The 23679-nt window shown below is 49.5% G+C and overlaps 4 protein-coding genes across 13 annotated transcripts; 2 read left to right on the forward strand and 2 right to left on the reverse strand.

Annotated features, from left to right (window-relative positions):
* Nucleotides 1-270: 270 nt before the first annotated feature.
* On the forward strand, nucleotides 271-9377 carry LOC120901904 (ras-related protein Rab-5B). 7 transcript variants are annotated; one of them, XM_040310258.1, is made up of 6 exons: nucleotides 271-395; nucleotides 4910-5339; nucleotides 5427-5547; nucleotides 5659-5827; nucleotides 6246-6365; nucleotides 6436-9377. In XM_040310258.1, exons 2-5 carry the CDS (start codon nucleotides 5086-5088, stop codon nucleotides 6350-6352), a joined length of 651 nt encoding a protein of 216 aa, XP_040166192.1. In that variant the 5' UTR covers nucleotides 271-395; nucleotides 4910-5085; the 3' UTR covers nucleotides 6353-6365; nucleotides 6436-9377. The 7 variants fall into 7 exon arrangements, with proteins under 7 accessions (XP_040166192.1, XP_040166197.1, XP_040166196.1 ...); XM_040310263.1 differs by lacking the exon at nucleotides 271-395 and adding an exon at nucleotides 768-786; XM_040310262.1 differs by lacking the exon at nucleotides 271-395 and adding an exon at nucleotides 1720-1872 and having other exon boundaries at nucleotides 4907-5339.
* A 74-nt stretch (nucleotides 9378-9451) lies between these two features.
* On the reverse strand, nucleotides 9452-16858 carry LOC120901895 (striatin-interacting protein 1 homolog). Of its 3 annotated transcripts, none has more exons than XM_040310247.1 (10): nucleotides 16626-16858; nucleotides 16257-16262; nucleotides 15561-15683; nucleotides 15193-15476; nucleotides 14942-15117; nucleotides 14684-14848; nucleotides 14438-14613; nucleotides 11089-11514; nucleotides 10761-11005; nucleotides 9452-10689 (listed from the first exon to the last, which is right to left on the reverse strand). In XM_040310247.1, the coding sequence occupies exons 1-10, from the start codon at nucleotides 16677-16679 to the stop codon at nucleotides 9612-9614; spliced, it is 2733 nt and encodes a 910-aa protein (XP_040166181.1). In that variant the 5' UTR covers nucleotides 16680-16858; the 3' UTR covers nucleotides 9452-9611. The 3 variants fall into 3 exon arrangements, with proteins under 3 accessions (XP_040166181.1, XP_040166185.1, XP_040166182.1); XM_040310251.1 differs by having other exon boundaries at nucleotides 14468-14613; nucleotides 16626-16857; XM_040310248.1 differs by lacking the exon at nucleotides 16257-16262.
* Nucleotides 16859-17369: 511 nt separating this feature from the next.
* LOC120905125 (excitatory amino acid transporter) lies at nucleotides 17370-23661 on the forward strand. Of its 2 annotated transcripts, none has more exons than XM_040315888.1 (5): nucleotides 17370-17851; nucleotides 19393-19602; nucleotides 21815-22172; nucleotides 22236-23162; nucleotides 23241-23661. In XM_040315888.1, the coding sequence occupies exons 2-5, from the start codon at nucleotides 19419-19421 to the stop codon at nucleotides 23470-23472; spliced, it is 1701 nt and encodes a 566-aa protein (XP_040171822.1). In that variant the 5' UTR covers nucleotides 17370-17851; nucleotides 19393-19418; the 3' UTR covers nucleotides 23473-23661. The 2 variants fall into 2 exon arrangements, with proteins under 2 accessions (XP_040171822.1, XP_040171820.1); XM_040315886.1 differs by having other exon boundaries at nucleotides 17371-17847.
* LOC120905126 (cytosol aminopeptidase-like) lies at nucleotides 19619-21697 on the reverse strand. Its single transcript, XM_040315889.1, has 4 exons — nucleotides 21468-21697; nucleotides 21270-21388; nucleotides 20069-21180; nucleotides 19619-20005 (listed from the first exon to the last, which is right to left on the reverse strand). Exons 1-4 carry the CDS (start codon nucleotides 21567-21569, stop codon nucleotides 19740-19742), a joined length of 1599 nt encoding a protein of 532 aa, XP_040171823.1. The 5' UTR covers nucleotides 21570-21697; the 3' UTR covers nucleotides 19619-19739.
* Nucleotides 23662-23679: the final 18 nt, after the last annotated feature.

The raw sequence follows: 23679 nt of genomic DNA on the forward strand, positions 1-23679 counted from the left end.
AGCTTTGTGCGTAATCAAAAGTGCTCGAGTCGAAGAAACTTTAGGCACCGCTACACCTAACGCGAGATTCGACGGACATTCTGTTTAAATCGTATATATTTCACGAAGATATTGGTTTTAAGATTGAAAATTGGCCAAAAATCTACTCTAGCGTAATTTGCTTTTTGCGGAAGTGCTGCATTTTGATTTTATCTAGCTATTTTTTAATTCCCACAAGACACGCCTTCCGTGTATGTGAGCCTTAAGCGTCGAGCAGCTGCTCGAACAGCTCTCGCTAGGCGTGTGCATGTGTGTGAGTGCGTGAGAGAAATTCAGTCGTCATAATTTTCATCGCAAGATCAAATTTTTTCATTACCAATTTTCGCTACAATTTACTACCGTGACGAAGGAAAAAGGTGCGTGTAGTAGGGCTGGAGCTGTATCTTTTCACCGTGGCTTAATTGGCCGAAGTGCATCCATGTGGGGTTGAGGAGCTGGTGGTGCGGATTTCCCCTTTGGAATTGGTGTTTTGCATAGTGTACGCGGGGAGGAGGAGGGTGGTGCGAGTTAAATGGATTGTTTGTCGTAGATTGCGCTGTACGTGTGCTTACGTGTCCGTGCGTCTTCTGGAAATGTGTTACTCATCCCCGGACGGACGTAGATAATTGGCGTATACCGTCGCATTTTGTCTCGACGCATCAACCTCGGAACGATTTTGTGAGCAGTAGGGTACGGGGAAAGGGTTAGCGGATGGTGCGTAAAGCCACTGCTGCAACACCAACGGAAGGAGCATCAAGTATATCTACAGTATGTGTGTGTGTGTATGTGTGTATGTGTGTGTGGGTCCTCTGTGTATCAAGCCCACAGACTGATCGATGATCGCTTCCTGCGCTGTGAAGTAGGCTGTGGGGCAGCAGGGGATGAAGGGTATACAGTGCGACTGGAGAGACGAGTGGGACAAATATCTGCACAGGAACAAAGCAAGCATCCGTCAGGGCCAGTGTAAAGAAATGGGCTCGTCTTTGTAGTAGGGGTGCGGCAGTTTCTATCTCACCCTGGGTTGTTGAAAAAATCCTGGCCTGGCATAAACAGCATCGGAAGGCGAGCGAGCGAGAGCGCTAGAGTAGAGTTGTGCGAGCGCGCAGGCAATGGAAGAATTCCGCGAGAGATAGAGAAAGAGAGTGTGCGAGCAAGAGAGTGCCAGGGAGGGAGTGAAAAAGAAAGAGAAACGGCTATCGTATTTGCATGTGCATGAGAGCAGGAGAACAAAAGAGGCTAACGGGTTTTTTTTTGTTCCCTGACAGAACGGAAACATCCAGGTCCATCCGCGCCTTTGACACGCGTCCCTCGCCCTTATCGTCCACATCTTCCTGCACCCACCCGCTTTTGGGGCTGTTGTAGGGCCTCGCAATTAGGTTGGACAAAGAAACTGTGCGGAGCACAGGAACAGGTGATGAGTGTGTGTGGCAGGTTATAAAACAGCAACAGAGTAAACCATGGTCATGGTGACAAAATCTGGCCACAATGGAGAGAATAAACCTGCCAAGATTGTCCAAGAGAGCGTGAGAGTAAAAGCGTTAGAGAGACCAAGAGAGCGAGAGAGCGATCTGTCATTAGAGGTGCAGGTCCGAATAGAATGGCTGTTGGAAACAAGTGCGTACTAACACCATTCCAGCAGTAGTACACACGAGCGTCATGTATAAGCCCAGCTTACTTGATTACGGTGCGATCGATACTGTAGTGCACAGAGCAACCAGCGGGCAGGCCCGTCGTCGATAGCCCCCGTCACTAACTGTCGTTCCACTTCAGCCAAAACCAGGCGGATAAAGAGGAGTGTACTTTTTTTTTCTCGTCCCGGCAATCGTGTTCAATGCACATTAGAGCATTTTGAAGGTAGTAGTAGTAGTAGCATCGCGTCAATTTTTGTAGTCCCACAATTGATAAGAAGGGCTGTAAGGACTGTAAGGGCTAGATGGCTGAAGAAGGAGATAGGGGAACGGATTGCGTGCTATTGACAGTGGTATTGTTTGGGAGCTGACAGCTGCAACGCAATACAAGGAGCGCTTACCTGAAGGCAGGCCAGTCTAACCGCGAATGTTCCAGCTGCAAAGGGCAAAGTTAGGTGTGGTAGGGGGCAGCGTGTCTCGGGTATCTTTGCAGTTCCCCATTTTCTTATCTAGTGACCAAGCTTTTGCGCTATCAGCAGTAGCAGTTGCCAGTGTGAGAGTGTGTCGTTGGCCGAATGTACTATTGGTACAGCAGAAGAGTAGCGATGCATGTCGAAATACTGCAAGTTGGCCGTGAATGTGCGTGAGGTTGACAAGGCTGTGAAGGTGGTGGACCACCGAGTGAAACACAACACAATCGGTCTCTCCAAGCAGAATGAGACAAAAGAAGAACACCCCAGCAATGGGGGAAGATGCGGAAGCATGAATGAATGAATGCAAGACGGTTGATGACGGTGATGTCGCGGTTCTTTATTAAATTATCGATGGACTGTGGAAAATTCAGTGCTGAGTGCTAGCCGTAGACGAGCGCAACACAACGGCACGAACCGCGGAGAGAGCTCACGCGCGCCTGCACACCACGACTGTTGGGTGCGTGTACATGCTGGTGCAGTGTCAGGCCACAAGCACAGCCAGCGAGTCGGTAGCTCGACGGATCTCAGTGCTGCCTCCGTTTGCAGTGTGTGTGTTTGTAAGCGTTAGATAGCGACGCGAAAACAGTGTTGTGGTGGTTAACCGTGGCGACCGACCACCACCATCTGGAGTATCGCCGTAGCCTTCCGTAGCCTTGAAATAGTACGTGCCGTTGTGCTGCAAAACCTCCACATCGTGCACCCTCCTCGTCGGCATGATCCGTCGGTTGTGTTGTTTTGCGGAGATGCAACACCTGAATCGAAATTCGTAAACCCTCTTTTGGGGTTTACGGTGCAATGCGAGTACAAGTGGTGGCCGTTTTCTCCCTACTCAACCCACAAACACAAGTGATCTACTACAACTCAACGAACGGGAGGGCCGTCTTTCCGACAGTGTGATATCTACCCGCATGTCAAAGGCGATAATTGCTCTTAATTGTGTTGTGCTGTGTGAGATGTGATATCGTCTCTCGACTGCCGTGGTAGAGGTGTGCGTTCGCCTCTGGCCGCCTCTGTGTGTGCTGCTCTGCCGACCGCCGTCAACCGTCGTCATGTGATGAAGATGGCGGTGGTGGCTTCACACACTCTTTGCCCGGAACGCAATGCATTGGTCACCTGGAAAGTGTTTGAGCAGCAGTACGTGCTACTAGCTAGCAGCCTACTTTAAAGCGACCCAGAACGACGCCCCCTTTCGCTCCTAGCAACAGGAAGAGCGGCGGCAGGCACCCGATAGAGCCACATTCCACCATCGAGGCATCGAGGCAAACGAGGAAAAGAGAAAAAGAGCGACTCAGCGGCAAACAACCCCCTTAACTTGTCGGATTCGACAAAAGTTGTTGAGTGGGCGTTCTGCAGCTTCCGGCAGATTGGTGTGGTAGCGCCCGTGTTGCTTTGATTGTTTTCCAAACAAAACTGCCTCGGCTAAAACATTACAGTAGATTAACCCATTTTTGTGACTGGCGTCCTGCTCGAAGAAGACTGTTGAAATGATTGCGCTGACGAAACACAATATTTTCCCAATGACACGAACTTTTTGCTCTCCCTTCCCCTTTCGTGTGCTGCTCCTTGGCAGTCGCGCGGCGTATGGGGGTGGCGCGCGTAAGCGGGTTGTAAACGTAAATATTGACTGTAAACATTGAGCTTTCTCTGTGTGTTTGTGTGCGCATCAGAGTGTGTGTGTGTGTGTGTGTGTTTCCGTGTGAGCCGCCGTTTGTGTATGTGAACTCTGGACTGTTCTTTGTTTCCGACGCCTTCATCGCGCCCCAAGTGCGGAAGAGGGATGGGGGGGGGGGGTTTGTAATGCGTTTTGCACCAGAAACGCTTTGCACGGCTGAAGAAGATCCTTCGTCCGGTGCATTAACGCGTATGCTTGGAAGGTTCACACAGAGGCATTTGGTTGAACGGTTTATGCCAATCGTAGTGTGCTGCGAACCGCGACGGAATCGGTCGAGAGTTGATGAGAGGAAGACCACAGTTATACAACAGAGCCACGTTTATCAGCGGGCGTTATATCAGTCTTGAAACTTCGGCCAAGGGTCGACCAAGCTAAGCGCCTGCCTCTTGTGGCCGTGGCCGCCGTGCATGTGTGTCCGAGTGAAGTGAGCCCAAGTTTGTGTTTAAATTTTTAATAATATTGAATAGCATCTTCGGCGAGGATCTTGTGATGGTTGGTGTGGAAGGAAATAAGTTAGAGCTCAGTTCCGCAATGACAACACAGAAAGCAAGCCATGATGAACCTTAAACTGTGTCTTTCTCTTTCTTGTTTTCCTCCCTTTTCTTTCACAAAAAAAACGTAATCTGCAATGTTTTCTTCCTTCAAGAACGCGTTGTAAAGAATACATGACGCGAACAAGTTACATATGCGGCTGCAATTTAAAGCATATGGAACTAGAAGCAACTCACCACAGTAGTAAAAAAGGAAGGAAGTAAATCCGAATGGCTCACCGTTCGTTGATTGAGTGAGTCACTAATTTCGGAGCGCCCATTATGACTCATGGGCCAATCGTTACATTCCTCCACTCTTGTTGCCGGTTCGTGCGCCTGTGTTTGTGTGTGTGTAGGAAGTTATGTGCGTGTTGTTTGCGGAATGATGAAACTGCGTAAAACGCATTGTTTGTGTCATCCATCTAGTAGGCAGAAGCATTGTTGCGAGTTGAAATGTTATTTCCACCTACATTTGGGGCATCGATTTTCGGGGTGTTACAGTGGTTGGCAAATTGTCAGGCATAAAAGTGCTATGCGTACTAATTTGGTTGCGTTTTGTTTGTTTTCTTTTCCGTTCCGTTCCAGCAGAAGAGCGTGTACTGTAGGATAAAGCTATCCTACAATAAGAAACAACCACATTACTAGGTGAGATCGTTGAACGAGCAGAAAGGTAGAACCGTTGCCGAATCAACCAGAACCACCGTCAGCCGTGTAACCGTCCCCGTGAGCACCCGTCAAGACCACGCACCCGTCAGATCGTATCGATGGCGTCGAGTCCGCGAGCAGGTGGTGCCGCCCAGCGCCCGAACGGTGCGACACAGAACAAAATCTGTCAGTTTAAGCTCGTCCTGCTGGGCGAATCGGCGGTCGGCAAATCGTCGCTGGTGTTACGCTTCGTCAAGGGCCAGTTCCACGAGTACCAGGAAAGTACGATCGGTGCCGCTTTCCTCACACAAACCCTCTGCATCGACGATACGACAGTGAAGTTCGAAATCTGGGACACTGCTGGACAGGAAAGGTACTGTAATCCATCGCCCCCTGCTCTCGCGCCGAAATCGTCCAATTACCTAATTGTTCGTTGCGTTTTGCTGTGCAATCTTTGCAGGTACCACAGTTTGGCGCCCATGTACTACCGAGGTGCACAGGCCGCGATCGTGGTGTACGATATTCAAAACAGTGATAGCTTTGCGAGGGCCAAAACGTGGGTCAAGGAGCTTCAAAGACAGGTAAGAAGGGAGCGATAACCTATTCGTCCCCCCGGGGCTATCAGGACCAGTCCGTCCGTCTGTCACTCACCAACATCCATCTTCTCTTCCCTGCTTCTCTTCCGCTGTTAGGCATCGCCAAACATTGTGATTGCATTAGCCGGTAACAAGGCCGATCTGGCAAACAGTCGCGTCGTGGACTACGAGGAGGCCAAGCAATACGCTGACGACAATGGGCTACTATTTATGGAGACATCCGCCAAAACGGCCGTCAATGTGAATGATATATTCCTTGCAATAGGTGAGTGCAAGCCACTTTGCAGCGTCGATGTCGATCTTCGGGTTTAAAAAGCAGCAAGTTATTAGCAGCGCGGACAGAGGAGGAACAACACTAGCATGTTAGGCTGGCTTGGTGTGCAAGGAAGCGTAAAAATAGCCCCATTGAGAGAGAGGGCAGTACTGCACGCAAAAGGGTTGATCGATTATTCTAGGTCTAGGTTACTGCTAAGGTTTCGCTTAATTTGTTTGCCACAATTGGCGTCATAGAATTTGATCGCCTTTGCTTGCTGCTTGTTGCTGCTGCTCGAGAGTGGTTGGCCAATATCAGTCAAAGATTGGTTTAATCCTATTAGAGTTGTGTATGCGTGTGTGTTAGCTATGGAGCGACGGTTTTATACACTGATTTGACATTCTTCCTCTCTGTCTCTGTTTCTTATCAGCTAAAAAGTTACCCAAGAACGAGGGTGCTGGACCGCAGCAAAACATTAGACCAACGCAAAACGAAACCAATAGGCAGAACAGCGGCTGCTGTGCTGTGAGCAAGTGATGTTATTCAGCAGGTTGGTATTTTCGACTTTATTACTTTTTAGACATTTTTCTTATCCTCATTTCTACCCTTTTACCCTACAGCAACTGGACTGTTGAATGCGTGTGAAAACTGCTGCATGAAAAATTGTATAATGGTAATTATCGTTACGTTGAAGCAGCCGGCGGCGGCGTTGGTGGTAGTAAAGTTAATGCCGGCGGCTGGCGTTGGTATGATAAAGATGATGAGTAAATTGATAGGAGGTAAGACCGATTCCAAACTAGTTATGGCATACCAGAAAAACACAGTAAAGCATTATATTTAAAGGAAAAACACACTCAAGAAAATAAACAGACAAAAAAAAACAAACAAACAAAAACAAAACAATTGTAGAAACAAAAGCGAGATCGAGGGAAGAAAGGAAGAAGAGGAGGTAAAAAGTAAACAACAACAACAACAACAAAAATCATCCGTATTTTTGGGGGCAGAAACGAACAAAACTCACATAAAAAGAAAAACAGAGAGGCATAGTAGGCAAGGACGAAAAAAAAAATGCAATTGTTGCAGAATTATGGATGCAGTGACGGACGGCTGGACGGACGGGTCCAGAGTGTGCTGAGATCGATCGTACTACACGTGCGTGCTGCTGCCGCTGCTGTTGCTGCTACTGTAGGTGAATTGATTGAGCGAGCGAGCAAAAGGAAGCAGAAAACCGGGAACGCTCAGCTAGCTGCTGCACACCCCCCGTCGGTGGTTTAGTTTAATTGGGATGTAGAAAGCAGATATTTTATTTGAGTCTACGCGGTGAAATGATAATATAATAGTAATATTAATATTCACACTATACTACTAGCAAACGAGCCGCGCGCCAGCATGCATATACCACCACCACCACCATCACCACCACGACTACCACCACCATCAAGTATCAAGGTGCGGATTACCCGCCATGCCGAAATACCACTACTACTACTACTCTTTAGACAAGATAAACCATTCAGGCAGATAACAGCCACAGGGTCACACAAAGAATATTATGTGCAATTTGGAAGGAATCATAATTTGGACGTAAATCCGTAATTGAATTGACAGAACGCAATAATACAGGAAGCGAAGCGTGGAAACATCACACGATCATCTGGAGAATTACACTTGGTTAAACCACAAACGAAAACTGACGAAAATAGTACCCGCTTTTTGTCTACCCTCTGGTTCCTCCTCTCCCTCTCTGTTGCTGTATTGAACATCGCGTGACCATTTGACCCCTTAGGAGCTTCCCATCCCCCCGAGGCCGCTTCCATTGTGTGTCGTTTGCTAAAAAGCTAAGCTTATAATTGTTGCATTTGATGATCCGTTTGCTTTATGTGGCCAAAGGGAAGTTGCCTTCTATTTTCTTTCACAACATTCTATTCGTAATTTGCGAAATTTCACCTATGGAAAGCGATCATGAGCTACGGAGGAGACGGGCGCGGGGTTTGGGACATACATACAGAAAAGCACACACAGCAAATATAAAGCGTACCATACGAAATTGACCAGCGTTATCATGGCGAGAGATGGAGGCGAAATAGTAGATTTAATTAGTTGAACAACTTGATCGATCAGTCAATCCCAGAGTACACGGAGTAGCAGGACAAAACTACACACACACACACACACACACTACTGCATACACGCCACAGATTACAAAAGTTGCGCTAGAGTTGTACCACGAAGATGCGGAAATTGATTGGAAATTTTGGAAAATACTTCCAAAAGCTTGTTTGTTGTGTGTGTGTGTGTGCGCGCTAAGCGGCATATGTTTGGAAGAATGTAATCTTTAAGAGGCGCAATTGTCGTTAGATCAGAAACCCTTATCACAACAAAACAAACAGACAAAACACGGTGGTGACAAAAGACAGGGAACGGGGGGTAAAAAAGAGACGAAACGAAAACGAATTCAGAATTCCGTGCGATTCGTGTGTGTTGTTTAACTGTGAGACACCTTTTTGTAATAGTTCTCCGATGAGTGTTGAGATAGAGACAGCGAGAGAGAGAGACAGAGACAGAGAGGGAGAGCATGAAGAGCAGGAATCCTATCTTTCGCTTTCTTCCGTTCGGCTTTGTGAAGCTGGCGCAATTACGATGTTTGACTGTGTGAAAACGCGGTCGAATTCAAACGTGTTTGGTTGGTGGTGATGATGATAGTGTGCTTGATTTGTAAAAGATTCCCAAATAAAAAAGGACCTCTTCTCCCCTTATACACACACACACACCCGGTTTAAAAGACGTAATTCGTACTAGCGAAGAGTTAACAGCGTGTTTATTATTGGCAATAGAGTGTACACGACGGCTCCTCCGGTGCTAGTAGTATCTATAGAGCGAGAGCGAGGGAGAGTGAGAGAGGCATGAATAGAGAGAAACACTCATACACATTTAACATAATGAAAGATGTATAACTCCAAATTTCCCTTCATTACAGGGTTTTACAGGAGTTCTCATAGTGGTGGGACACTGCCTTGACACTTTTCTTATAGGAAGTGAACTTCTTATGATGGACTTGGAAATTCCTATTGGATTTGCCCAATAAGGATGCTTTAGGATCAAATTCCAATTGCAATAAGTTCGTTTTATTTAAGAAGGAGTCAATAAAGTGTGCCAGAGCTATGAGAACTCCTGGAAAACCCTGCATGGATACTACTAAAAGCAACCCAAAACGTTACAAACGTCTTTTCCAAGAAAGCAGCGAGCAGTGTGGAAGCGCATTATTCAACGGCAAGCTGCACAGTAACGAACACATAAACACCTCCACCAAACACGAACCAACTAACCAACCAAACAGCGCCACCCCAAAAAAACCCATCACTATTCTACTCTACACAACAACACACACACCCAAAAACTAAAAATCAAACGCGCCCGAAGAAGCGAAGAAGCTCTGCAGAAAAGTGCTATAAAAGTGCGCAGGAAACGCAGGTGGATGGGAGGGGAGGGGGGGATACATCCCGCTCCCACCCTTTTTCGAAGTTCGAAGTCAATAAAGAGGAAACATGATACACATTCTGTACAGTTAACCGTGTTTCGGACTATTATTTTTGTGCAGCTGCGTGACAAGTTCAAAACGGCCCGGGTGGGGCGTTTAATTAACAACGCTCTGCTATTATCAGCGGTTTTACTGTTTATTCCTTATAATATGTTGAGAATGCAGGGAGGGGAGGAGATACACATATACTGGGTGGTGGGGAGGGGGGGGGGATGAGTTCTTACACACACAAACGCTCCACATCTCCGCTCCTCTCGTTTAAGAAAAATCGTCCACTGCAAGCAAAGCGTCCCAATCGATGTTGTTATTGTACACTTCCTGCTGCAGCCAGAGTTCGTAGTTTTGCTTAAACTCTTCGCTCAGCTCGATCTCTTCCGGTTTGCGGGCCAATCCGCCGTAGCAGGCGTTGCCCCGTTCCGAACCACCGCCGACCCCACCGGCGCCACCCGGCCCACCAGCCCCGCCTCCATTGACGCAGCCGAGTGCCGCACCGCCCCCGTTCAACCCGTCGCCACCGACGCCACCACCGCCCAGTCCGGCGCCAACGCCCAACCCACCGCCTCCCCCACCAATACCACCGATCCCTTCGATCGGATCGTCATAGTCCAGCCCCTCGATGCCGGCCAGTATGCCGTTGTTCACCTGCAGGTAGCGCCGGTTGTTAAACCGATCCACCCCACTCTTCAAGGCGCACTCGTCCGCCTGGAAGTCCCAGGGGCGCGCGTCCAGATCGTTCCCGAACGCCCAGTCGTCGTTCAGCCGGTGGCGCACCTTCGCGTAGATCGCGCTGATCGTCTTCATGTTCGACTTGCGCCACTGCCGGCCCAGGTACTTGGTTTGCATCTTGAGCAGCTTCAGCACGTACAGCTGCATCAGCGAGTGGCGCACCTTGAGCGTGCGCTTCAGGATCGGCGCCGACTTGAACACGACCAGCATCATGATGCGCGAGTGCTTCCACTTGGTCAGCTTGTTCAGTATGCGCAGCAGATTGATGCAGGAGAACACGTTGCGCCAGGAGTAGGTGGCCGCGTCGCCGACCAGCATCGACTCGGACGTCAGCTCCGGCTGCTCGCCGATCACGCACGAGGGGAAGTCGATGATCGGGATGCCGTTGTTCGCGCCGACGTAGCTCATGATGTCCTGGTTGAAGAACTTCAGCACCAGCGGGATGCAGTTGGCAAACACCAGATGCTGCGAGATGAACTCAAACTGGTAGATGTGGTTGATCTTGAAGTGCTTCAGGTAGAGCAGCAGTATGGCGGACACGGCCTTCACGGTGATTTCCTTGTGGCGGCTCACGTCGATTCCCAGCTTCGATGATTGCAGTACCGTCATGCTAGGGATGGGGGAGAAACAGGGGAACACGAAAAAGGTAAGCGATTCAATTGCAAACTTCCGCCAACTTACGGCATATCTTCCGGAAGTACGTCGGCCATAATGTTGATGCTTTCGGTTTTGGCTTTCGAGGTCGGTGCGGCCGCTAGCAAAATCTTCAGCAGCGAAATCATGTACTGGGACAGATTGGGCAGCAGCGCTTGGTACAGGATTTCTGTCGGCGTGAGCGGTATTTCGCCCTCCGACGTGGACAGCGGATTGCGGTTAATTTCCTCCTCACGCCGAATCTGCACATCTGCCAAGCTCACGTACATGTGCTGTGGAACACAAGAGCGCAAGAGAACGATTACTTTGTGAGCGTAAAACCCCAACCCCCAAGCCCAACACTCTACCTACGTACCTTTGTCAACGTTCTGAACCCCTCCTGGATGGGCTGCGGCAACCCGGCAATTGTATCGTGGTCGTCCTTCAGCGTGTAGCCGATGAACTTGCTGCGCGAATTGTTCAGAAAGATGTCAATATCCTTACGGCGGATCTTCGGTGCCCATGGCAACCGGTTCGTAATTTCCTGCGGTGGCTCTTCCACCGGTTCGGCCGGTGGCGGCGAAGAACATTCGCCCTCCTTCGTTTCGCCATTCTCTGCCGCCCCGTCGGCAGCGGCCGGGTTCGCACCGTCCTCACCGGCGGCCGGGTTGCCAGCGCCATTGATTGGATCCTCGTACTGGCGGAAATAGTCGGACAGGTCTTCCTCGTTTTCGGGCGCCGCCGTTTCCATCTCCAGCCCCAGCTGCTCCTGCTCGTCCAGTGAGCTTTGTTTGATCAAGCTCTGGTGGTGGTGTTGGTGGCCGCACACATCGGAAAGCAATAACGGGGGGGTGGAAAAGACGGATTAGATTCGATGGGCAGCGCGCAGAGTAGCGTAGCGTTTGTGAACGCAATTAAACAAATGGGGCTAAGGTGATGATACTGATGATGATGATGGTGGTGGTGATGACTCTAGTGACAATGAGCTGGTTTCTTTTAGCACTAAATACTCGTGTAAATCGCAACGATGTGGATGGTGATTATGAGATTGCGCATGTGTTTTATGTGTACGTTGGTTTGTGTGTGTGAGTGTGGTGGTGCGTGATTGGAAAAGCATAGAACACGCGGTCCTGATCGTGGGAGCCGGGGTAGGGATGAATGTGAACAGTTTTTCAAACAAAATGCAGGAGGATGAATCTTAGGAGGCTGCGTTAGGTTAGGCCACAACGACACGACAAGGAGCTTTATTGGTAAGACACCTGTTTGTTAACGGGCATCAGTGTAACATTACACAGGACATCATTCTAATGACTAGGAACTGCTCATTTAGGGATTTTCAAAAAATGTTAAAAAATAAATTCGTTTTATGAGAAAAAAACAAAACTACGAAACATTCGATCACATGAATTTTAAGATGAAAAGCATGTATTGTAGACATAAGTGAGAGAAAAAAAGAACAAACAAACGAGCGAAGTAACAACAGAACGCGACGCAAATATGAACGAACAACAACACAACGACTACGACTATAATCAGCGGTGCACTAAAATGGCACGATCGAAAATCGAAACAAAGCGTTCCAGCGTGTGAAAAAAGCTAGAAAGCTAAACAGAAATGCATTTTATTTACATGTGTTACATGTGTATGTGTGTCTATGTATTGTTCAGCAAGATCAAGTACGGTCCCTGCGGGCTCTAAGGTGGTTTCTACCATGGACACTAGAAGTAACAGCTACCGAGGATGATAGATAGTGGGCAAACGTGGCAGGAATATCAGGTGGCTAAAGGCATGATCATGATGATCACCACATAGGCGGCACACACCACAAGGTGTAGCGAGCGAGCATACATGTGCCAAAGCGCATCTCTTGCCTTCGACTTTGACTAAGCGAGATCGTGTCACGGAGAGGGTATGGACGCGCTTGCCAAGCACAAGGCACGTGAAGGAGCCCAGAACACGCCCAACATATTAGCCGCACAATATTCCTCGAAAGTAACAATTCTCTACATAACATCGGCTACACAACAACACAACAGTATGCAAACGAACGAACAAACGTACAACAACAACAACAGCAACAACGAAAGATTAAAACAAAACAAAAAACATAAACGACACATGACGGCGATACGATCTCGTCGAACGTCGGTGGTGGGTGGTGTTGTGGTTGGCAGGGTTAATCTATCGATCGATAAGAAACAAAAAAAGGATGTTGTATGTGTGTGTGTTTCTATGTTTGATGTTATTATGTGTTCGTAATACGGTTGGTTGGTGCAGGCTAGGAATGTTGTTTTTGCTTTCGATTTGGTCAATTGGCGGGTCGCATTTTCGAATTATAGTGATTATCATTATTATTATTGTTATTATTAATATTATTATACGATATGTGGCGGCGAAGTGGTAGCATTTGCTCTCCTGAGTTCTTGGAAAGAGAAAGACACAAACAACGTAAGAACAAATAAGAAAGAAAAACAAAAACAAAAGTAAAGTACTGAAACGCAAATTTGTGTGCATTGTTGGCAATTAGAATCGTTGCAGAAGGGGTAAGAGATTTTCTTTTTTTTTAACCGAAAGGGAGGGCGAACGAGGAAGAGGCGGGCAACAGCAGGCCCGGTGCCGAAGCGCGTAAAACGATCCCCTACCGTAACCGTTTTCCGTTTTCTTTTCTGTATTATTTGTGTAGTGCTGCTGAGAAAAACACAAGAACATCCAATGCAGGGACACGGAGGTACGGAGTTTACACTGTACGAACCAACCCCAAACAACGGGCGCGTGAGTCCGTTGGCTGGTTTTGTGCCTGGGAAGGTTTTAGGGGTACGTTCACAGAAACGAAAACACGTCACCAACAAACAAGAATGGAGCAAAATGTATCAGTCGTTGATGAGGCGCGTTGAGGCTATATATTCCTATATTTGCGTGCTGATCGTATTGTGATCGTACTGAGAAATGTTTGCTTTGAGTGTTTCGAGAGATCTTCCGAAGCTTGTATATCTTGCGAAAAAAAAAGTTCAAAACAAATCAGTTTTTAATTCATCGCTGCTGCTGAAGAGAAGACAAAATTGGCGGCCAAACGTATGTTTTTTAAGGCAATATAATATAGCAAGAGAGAAATATTTATAATATAAGAGAGAGAGAGAGCGAGAAAAAGAGAGGAAAAGTTGTAGACAATCGAGATTTGAAACTTATTTTAGAAGTGGAAAATGAGCCAGTGTGGTGGGCAAGAGAGAACGAACACAAAAAGTAAAATACAAAATCAAATTACCAAAAGTACGTAAAACAAAATGTTGGCAAAAGATTTGAGAAAACAAAAAAAACTTGCAGCAAGTTGAGAAGAAAGGTTCAGCAGAGTTTATAGAACAGTCAGAGGGTGAAATTATTTTGCAATTAAAAGAGAGAGAGACAGCAAAAAGAGAGAGAAAGAGTAATTGTTTGGACGATGAAAAGTTTGAGAAAGTTTGGCCAAACGACAGCGCGTGAGACAGATAGAAGAAGAAAAAAGAGAGTGAGAAAGGGTCGAAACATATTCCGGGAGCAGAAAAAGTATTAGTAGAGTAAGGTTACTAAAGTGGTGGTAGATAGTAGGTAGAAAAAAGGGTATCAAAGAAAGAGAAAGAGAGAGAGAGAGCGTACGTAAACGAAAAAATAAAAAAATAAACCTCCGGGTGGGGTTTTAAAGAGGAAGGAAGAAAAAGAAATCAAGATGAGACTCAAGAAAGCTTCACTACCTCTTGCGTTTGACTAGGGTTCGTACATACTCTTCGGGATGGTCTGCTACGCTTGGCGTTCTGATTGTCATCGTTCGACGGTGCCGTAATAGGTGGCGAACTAGCGCGCATCACCTTTGATATTTCTAGCGTGTCCTCGCGATTCTGGGAAAGGCCAGCCGCACTACGATATTTATCTGCAAAGGAGAGGCCCAAAAGGAATTAGCATCGAAGGAATAGATCCCCTCCCAGCAAGTGTCTCCTTACCTTTCAGATACTTGAGCGTATCCATGCCTCCCAAGGACACGAGAGATATTTTCCACAGTAAGAGCAATACCTTTTTCATTGGAAAATGTGGAGCCATGCCGGAGCAGAAGTGTGTGACCATCCCGAGCAGTTTTACTGACAGCAACTCATCGCCAATGGGATAAGCTACAAGGAAGGAAGTAAAGAAGAACGATGGTCAATCGATGATATGTTCACAAACCCCTCTGGGTGGACGGTTTACTGCCGTTGAGTACGTACTGATTTCGGTAACAAAGTTCGACACCAGCTGAGAGTATTCTTGATTTTTGCTTTCCTTTTCCGCCCGCATCACCTCGGTGATGATGTACAGCACGGACAGAATGACGCGCAGATCGATCGAATCGGCCAGCGACACCGCTATCTTGCGCATTGCTATGTTGGCCGTGGAGGAATTGCTGCAAAAGGGAAGCCCCATTCGTGTGTGTTACATTGCATTCATCGCTTCCGGCTGCCCCACCGGCGATACTCACTCAATCTCCAAGTTTAACAGTTCCACAAATGCTCCAAACACACCGGCCGAGTAGAGCAGCATCACGTTCTTGCGGGCCCACATCTGCTGCTCCTGGTCGGACTGCACCTCCACCCAGCAGCCCTGCGCAAGGTACAGTATGCAGCGGGCGGCCTTCATCCGCTGGCTCTTCTTCGACATGTCCAGCTGATCGAGCAGCTTCAGTATGACGCCGTTCTGCTCGCTCTCCGACAACTTTTGCCACATCGGGGGCAGTTTGTACAGCTCCATCTGATCTTCGAATGCCTTGGGCGGTGGGAGAAACGGACGGGTTCATGGTTGTTTACTTGCACTGGCCGCTTGGAATCGCTTGCCAACGATGATACCTACCTTAACATTGTGCTGAAATTCGGCCTGCTCGGTGTAGCTGTACAGTTCGGCAATCTCGTTGGCATGACTGTCCGCGTCTGCGTAAACAAAATCTAGATCGGGAAACTCTAATGCATTGTTCCCCTGTGGAAGAAACATTGAACATGATGTATGTATGTGGCGTGACTACGAAATGATAGAAATGGAGCGGATGTACATGGACGGCGTCTTTAAAATAGAAACCCAATGGTCAAGTGGCCAATGTAATGTATGGGACAAAACAATGCCAGGGAGTAATGAAAGGGAGCATTTGCCCTCGGAATGAAATCTAGAACATGAAAACACTACCGTGGCAGCGCGGAATCCGGGAAATGAGCATGAAACGGATGAAAAACAATGTGACAAAAACTGGATGGTTGATCGTAAAGAAAAGAAACGACAGGAAAACGGTTGGAAAACGGACGCTTCCGGACGCAAGTGGGGCGGCGCGGTTGTCCTTCCAGGATTGCCCATCCTGCTCTGCCAGCGGTATCGGTATCGGTGCTGCGACGGTAAGTGATAAAATCGACCAGGGAAGTCGTATTCCGTCGCTGGCACTCGGTTTGATTGCCGACACAGACGACAGTCCATCCCGCGCTGCAGTTCAGGCTGCCGCCAGGTGGCTAACTAAAGTATGTGTGTGTATGTGGTGGGTTGCTTGCATTGCGGGTCACTTACATCAAACTGGGTATGAAACAGTGAGGGGGGAGTAGTGGTAGAGAATTATTGTCTAAAACATTTTGTAACAGCACACGGGAGGCAAAGGGGTACAGCTAATAAACAAAGGAGAGCGCGTGTCCACACTGCTTCCAGTGCGTGTGGGTGTAAAGAAAGTAGCTCCACCATTGCTTGGAACCAATCTTTGGTATGCTTTCGGCACGGCACGGCGTACGGGTACGGATTTCGTTCGGACCTGCTTTCTTCCACGCACGACGGACGGAAGCGACGCAATCGATCGATCGATTGGTGTGCCTCTGTTGTGTGCCCGAAGAGGAGCAAAAGGGAGGACGGTGCGGTGCGCTGGTACACCACCACGGCGATACTTACGTCGGGCATCTCGTTTTCGTTGAAGTTGTAAATCGCCAACATGTCGCCTTCCATCGCGATACGCACGGGCGCGCGCGTCCAGCTGGATAGAAATTGCACGCACTCACGTTCCCTTTTTGGGACGCATCTAGGAGGGGTCTGGCCTGGAGACTTTTCTTTCACCAACTTTACCAACCAAACACTTGTACACGGAGAGAAAATTTTTGTTTCTTTTTTTTTCCTCGCAATCGCTCTGGTATGTTGTTATGACAGTTGCTGACAGTTCCGCGAACGTCAAACGATGCTGTCATTTGCACAGTGGGAGGTTTCGAGCAAATGTGACCGTCGAATTTAAATTCCGTTTCGTTTGCATTTTATGCATTTTGCTTGCAAACGTTAATTTGTGCAAATATAGGCATTGGAAAGGGCTCGATGTATGGTTTTTGTACTAATTTTGATCCTAAATGATTGAAAAGCCTTACAAGCAAGCGGAAAAAATCGTCCAATCGTTTAAAAAGTGGTGCGACTGCATAACAAAACTGCATTGTTCTATTGCCAAAACATGTGCCCGTACGGGTACCATACCTTTATGGAAGAAAAATAGTAAATTTCGTCTGGCTGTATTAATAGATTGGCGATGCGTTTCGTCTGTGTGGATACGCTTCTTTATGTTCTTCGCCCGTTGCCGTTACATCGTCGGTCTCACGTGTACGCAGGAGAGGCTTGCGCATGAAAATACCAAACGGGGCCGAGCCGAGCGGCACGGTTCGCGTGCCTCTTTTAGCTCACTTTGCATTTGCATCCGAGCCGCGTTGGATGTAGCCGCGACTGGGCGTTGTGGTGCTGTTTGTGGTTGTGTTGGCTGTGCGTTGTGGATTGCCTAGCTTCAGCTTCAGTGCGCTCGGTGCACCACTGAGCACCAATTGGGGCCGCTCTCCTTTCAACCCCCGTGCACCGGTGCAGCAGAGCAGTGTGACGACGCGGCCTGTAATGGCAAAGGGTGGCCGCTGTTGCTGTTGGATGTCGTTGCTGCTGCTGCTGTTGTTGTCGTCGTCGTCGGCCAGTCTTCCCACTAAAAGGATTATCAGCGGCGATAGCGAATGTCGCCGCGGCTCGTGCAGTTGTTGTAGTGGCGTAAACAACGAAACTGCTTCACCCTGATTCGCGCAGGGCGCATCTTCGACCTGGTTGCGGTGCGGTGCCGTGGAGGAAGTGACTGTGTGCGATTGCAGGAAGGCTAAAGGCAGGTTGATACCGAAAATAGTTTCCAGTACCCTTGAACCGAAAACATTGTTGCAAACTGTAACCTCCCCCCAAAAAAACAAAGGAGGCGCTCCTTTTGCGCGGGACACGAAACGAAACGATTCCTAACCCAGCACACCATCCATGATTCATCAAACACACGTTGCTGGTGGAGGCGCATGGTGTGGTGCGTGCGTGCGTACGTGTGTGTGTGTGACATAAGCGAGCAGCGTTAAGATTGGCTTAAATTGTTACGTCTCGCGGATTTAATGCCACAAAAGGCGTAGCTAATGCTATTCATGCTACTTCAACTAGCCTAGATTGCTAAATTGAGCATAAAGTGTCAGTTCAGGAGAGTGAACCTATTCGCGTACAGTTCAAGCTAAAAGAGCAGATGTAGAAATTATGGGATGAGATGGGCATCGGCGGGGCATGGCCTACTATTTTGGTTTGGTGACAATGTATTTTAATTCCCGAAAAAAAAAAAAATCAACCCATCCGTGCCAGAGAGCGCTCCTTTTGCATCGTAATTGAAAATGTTGCCCCCTTTCCGCCCTTTCCCGCGGTTTGAAAAACGGCGCCCAACAGAACGACGTTCTCGCATTGATGAGAAGTAATCGATTGGTGTATTGGTTGCACACGCGACACACCGCCGCGTTTTCATTGCAAACGCTTTTCCCCCGTATTCATAGCAATGCAATATGCACTCAGTGCGATGGGGGGGGGGGGGGGGAAGGGAGGCATTGACTGCGCGTGCCAAAGCGGGAGGGAGAGGCGGAGGAGGTTATTAGCGCCCTTTCGCCTTTTGCCTGGCATTACATACACACGTTCGCGGTTGGTGTACGTGGTATGCTGCGGAGGACCGCACAGGACGACTGAGCGACTACTCGCCGTATACAATTATAAAAAGAAGAGCTAAAACGCAAAAAGAAAATCGATACCGAATCGAACAGACTTACATACTCTGGCCGCCCCTTTTTCCCGAGCACGGATGCAGGAATGCACCGCCGCCGACCCACTACCACTCGGCCATGGGCCTTTGTTGAACGAAACGAAACCTCCGACGGAGGGAGGGATGATGATGGCGGGTGGTGGTGGTTATGATGAAGGTGTACTCGATGCAAAAGGGTACAATTTACATAAGCGCAATGATGAATGGAATAAATGAATCGTTCCTCTATCTTGATTGCTGACCTTGCGCTGCTGCACCGCCTTCCGAGGCGTTTTCTAATAAGACGAACTCAACGTCAGGCCGATGCTTGACGGATGGTAGCGCTGACGGGCGCGTCAATTGAGAGCGGCAGTGAAATGGCTAGTCACATTGATTAATTCAATTCGTTAAGGACTTTAGCAGGGGAGCCAGCATGCAGATGCGTGCTGCGCGGCGACCAAGTGAACAGTCGCGTATGGCCGATGCAAGATAGCGCATCAGCTTCCCCGAATCGATGATAATGATCGGGTGCCCATTGCTGCTGGCGGACCGGTGAAGCGTTGCCTAACATTGTGTTACCGGTTTTTTTTTCTTCTGCCTGTTGGTTCGGTTTAGCGTTCACCGAAAAGCGCCTGCTTCGGATGTGTTCAGTGTACGAGATGGCACAAAGTCAGCAGAGCTTTTTGAAACAGGAAGCGGGCCAGTTGAGCAGAGAGGACACGCTGCTGAAGATGGCGGACCACCGTTCGAGCTGGAGTCGCGTGCTGGCGGACAACAAACTGATCCTGATTACACTGAGCGGTGTCCTACTCGGAGTTATTATAGGTGAGTGCCGAAACTATGCATGTTTTACAATTCCTCCCAAAAAAAACCATTGTTTATTGCGTCAGTTATGTGCTAGCATTTAGAAGTTTAGAGTGATCGCCAAACATGGTGCTACCCGCCTAGCCTGGCCTGGTAGCTCAAGCCTTTTTCTCCATTAGCCGTTGCTTCTGCTGCTCGGGGCAGGCCAGCTGGTACAAGAACTGGATCAGTGTTCGGGTAGGACGTCCAGTCATTCGGTCGTTCGCGAGATACGGAATGCCTGCACCTCGCTTCAGCATACCAACGCCGGTAATGTCCATGTGCACCCAGTCCACGCAGGGAACGAATTCCTTGAGGAAGGCCGCTCCCAGGCAGGCACTTCCCTTGCCACGACCCGCATTGCTGATGTCTACGTTACTGTACTCTGAAATCGAATGAATAATAGAGGCTCAAACCAACATCATTTTGTAAATTTAAACTCTCTTACCAGTAACTTTGTGCGAGTAGTACTGCCAGAGCGGCATACGCCAGCAGCGATCACCACTAATCGCACCGGCTTTCTGCAGCTGGGACCACAAAAAGTCCGAGTTGGAGAACACACCGCTAGCAGCACCGCCGAGCGCATGCACAATGCCGTCCGAGAGCGTGGCCACGTCGACGACAATTTTCGGCTTGAAAGTGGTCTGCCCGTACACGAACGCGTCGGCTAGCATCAGCCGGCCGGCATTGTTGGTGTCGTGCACCGCCACCGTCTTCCCGTTCATTGCCGTAATCACGTCGCCCGGCTTGAAGGCCATTCCCGAGGGCATGTTCTCGCACAGCGGGATCAGCCCAACCAGGTTAACGGGCAGGGAGAGGGCGGCGGCTGCCCGAATCGTCGCTACCACCGTCGCAGCGCCGGCCATGCTCGCCCGATATTTGGCCATATCTTCCGGGTTCTTCAGGCACAGTCCGCCACTGTTGAACGTCATGCCTTTGCCGGCGAGCATGATGGGCCGGCCCGCCTTGTCATCGCCACAGTAGCTGATCTCGAGGAAGATCGGCGGCTCGCACGAGCTCCGGGCGACGGACAGGAAGCAGGACATGCTTTTCGCCTCCGCCCAGTCCTTGTTGCGCACCTCAATGTTCACGCCGCACGGACAGAGCGCATCGACGGCGGCCTGCGCAAAGGACGTAGGCGTGATCTGGTTGCCCGGCCCGTCGGCCAGACTGCGGGCGAGATTCTGCGCATCGGCCTTGAACAGACCTCGGGTCCACGCGTCCACCTCGGCCGAATCGTACAGGTCCAGCTTCGGGATGGGTTTGCGGTCCTTCTTCGTTTTGTTCGCCTGGTAGCGCCACGTCGCCAGACCGCTGCCCTCCGCCGCCTGCTCCGGGTAGTCCATCGGGTCGACGTAGATCTGTGTGCAGCCCTCGTTCGCGAGCGTTTTCGCTCCCACACCGGCCGCCACGCGCACATTCTCCAAGCCCTCGTCAATCATCTCCAGCTCATTGTAGCCGGCTCCCTCAATGCCCAAGCCGACGATGGCGATGGAACCAATCTCCGGATCAAGGTTATTGAAAACCTTCACACTGCCCAGTTTACCCTTCAAATTGCACCTAGTTGCAGTAAAACAAAGAAAGATCCAACATGAACCATTCCCAGCACCGGATCGTAGCAGGCATAGTGCTCTCATTCCCCAACTTACTCTTTGATTAGGTTCAGGAGTTGCCCATCGGTTTTGGCATCGAAATGAATGGCGGTCGGCGAGAGGCGCGGTTCTTCCGTGTCAATTTCCTGCTCGTAAAGCCCAAGCACCAGTCCTTTCTGTGTGGGAATGGGGAGAGAAAAATTCTTGGATTATTACCCGGGCGATACTGACACGACGATGACTTTTTTTCCTTACATCAGCTCGGTTTTCGCCAATTTGGGTCGAATATTGGCAGGCTCTGGGGATGAGACCGCGACCGGCAGTTCCCAAACACCTTCTAGCGAAGATGGACAGCATCCTGGAGAGTTGTTGGCTTACGGCTGAGAGAACTGGCGACACTGGGAGAGGCCTTTCGAGATCCTTCACAGAGCGCCTACAAAACGTGACTGAACAGTACGAAAAAGCAGAGTTGACTTGGCGGGCTAGCTGGTTACTTTGATGTTTCTGTGCTTGAGCTGGCTCTTCCTTTACCACCAAACCATTGCATGACATCCTTCGATTTCTTCGAATGACAATTGATTCCTGCTTTCCGCTCTCCACAGGCTTTACGTTTCGTCCGCTAGGTTTGTCCAGTGACTCGCTCATGCTGATCGCCTACCCTGGAGAGCTATTTATGCGCGTGCTGAAGCTGATGATTCTTCCCCTGGTGATAGCGAGCCTCATCAGCGGCTCGTCCAGCCTGAACGCGAAGCTGAACGGCAAGATAGCGCTCCGTACGTTTGTGTACTTTCTGACCACGTCGCTGCTAAATGCAATCCTCGGCACTACACTGGCGCTTATCATACACCCGGGAAATCCGACCGCTGAAAGTACGGCGCACACAGAGCTGCTTAGAGACACGATGCCTCTCAACAAAGCCAAAACGGTGAGCCTCATGGACAGTGTGCTTGATCTGGGAAGGTAAGCGTAGCATACATGCATCCCAAGCATTTTAAGACATCCCGATTTCTTTCTGTTTGGCAGGAACATCTTCCCAGATAACATCTTCCAGGCCGCTCTACAGCAAGCACACACTGTGTACGTTCCAAAGGAGCTGCCCGGGATGGTGGGCAACGATACGGAACTGACCCACACCTCCGCCCCGGTAATGGCCTCATCCTCCTCCGCCTCCTCCTCGGTGAATCTGATGGAATGGTCAGCGGAGCAGAACGTGGAGTGGATCCGAATCGTCGAGTACCGTTCCGGCACCAACTCGCTCGGGATCGTGTTCTTCTGCCTGGTGTTTGGCACGCTGCTCGGCACGATCGGGCGCAAGGGGTACGTGGTGGTGCAGTTCTTTTCCGCCATCTTCGACGTGATCATGAAGATGGTGACGGGTGTAATGTGGCTCACGCCGATCGGCATCAGCAGCGTGATTGCGGGCAAAATCCTGAGCGTCGACGATGTGGGCTTCGTGATGACGCAGCTCGCCTGGTTCATCTTCACTATCGCGCTCGGCGTGTTTCTCTACCAGTGGATCATCCTGCAGGCGATCTACTTTGTGTTTCTGCGGAAAAACCCGTTCCGCTTCTACCTGGGGCTGGTGCAGCCCATCCTGACCGGGTTTGCGACGGCTTCGACTGCCGCCGCCCTTCCGCTGACCTTTCGCTGCATGAACGAGCGGCTGAAGATTGATTCGCGCATCACGCGCTTCGTGCTGCCGATCGGCTGCAACATCAACATGGACGGCACGGCCCTGTTCATCGCGGTGGCGTCCATTTTTATCGCGCAGATGAGCAACATGAGCCTGAACGTGGGCCAGGTGGTGACCGTGGTGCTGACGTCAACGGCCGCCTCCATGAGCTCGGCCAGCATCCCGTCGGCTGCGCTCGTGCTGCTGCTGATCGCGCTGTCCGCCATCGATGCACCGATCAACAACGCGACGCTACTGTTTGCCATCGATTGGTTTGTGTAGGTGTCGGCCGGCCAGGTCTGAGGACTGCAGACAGACTTATTAACTGTATTGGTGTATTCTTCCATTCTGTACAGAGATCGCATCCGGACGACGAACAACCTGCTGGGCGATTGCTACGCTGCTGCCGTGGTGGAGCATCTGTCCCGCAACGAGCTTAAGATCTCCGACATTGATGCGTACTACAAGGACGACGACATTACGTCCGACGACCAGTGCGAGCAGGACGTGAACGGCAAGCGGAAGCTGTCCTTCCCCAACTCTGTGATCTTAAATGTAGAAGTGTCGACACCGGTTTCCAACACTTGAACAACTCCCCAGAACAATACTGTTTTTAGATAACGTAACTTTTATCCCACCCTACACATAGAGGACCACATAGGATTCCATACAGAGTAGAAAGAGAGCTGAGAGAAAGAGAGAGTTAGTTAGAAAGAGAGAGATAGAGAGTATTGTTTTAAGAAAATAAAGTCCAAAGCCAAAGCTTTCCCACCCTGACGGCCTTTTCGGATGTGG

This window comes from Anopheles arabiensis, chromosome 3 (assembly GCF_016920715.1).
Source record: "Anopheles arabiensis isolate DONGOLA chromosome 3, AaraD3, whole genome shotgun sequence".
Taxonomy (NCBI): Eukaryota; Metazoa; Arthropoda; class Insecta; order Diptera; family Culicidae; genus Anopheles; species Anopheles arabiensis.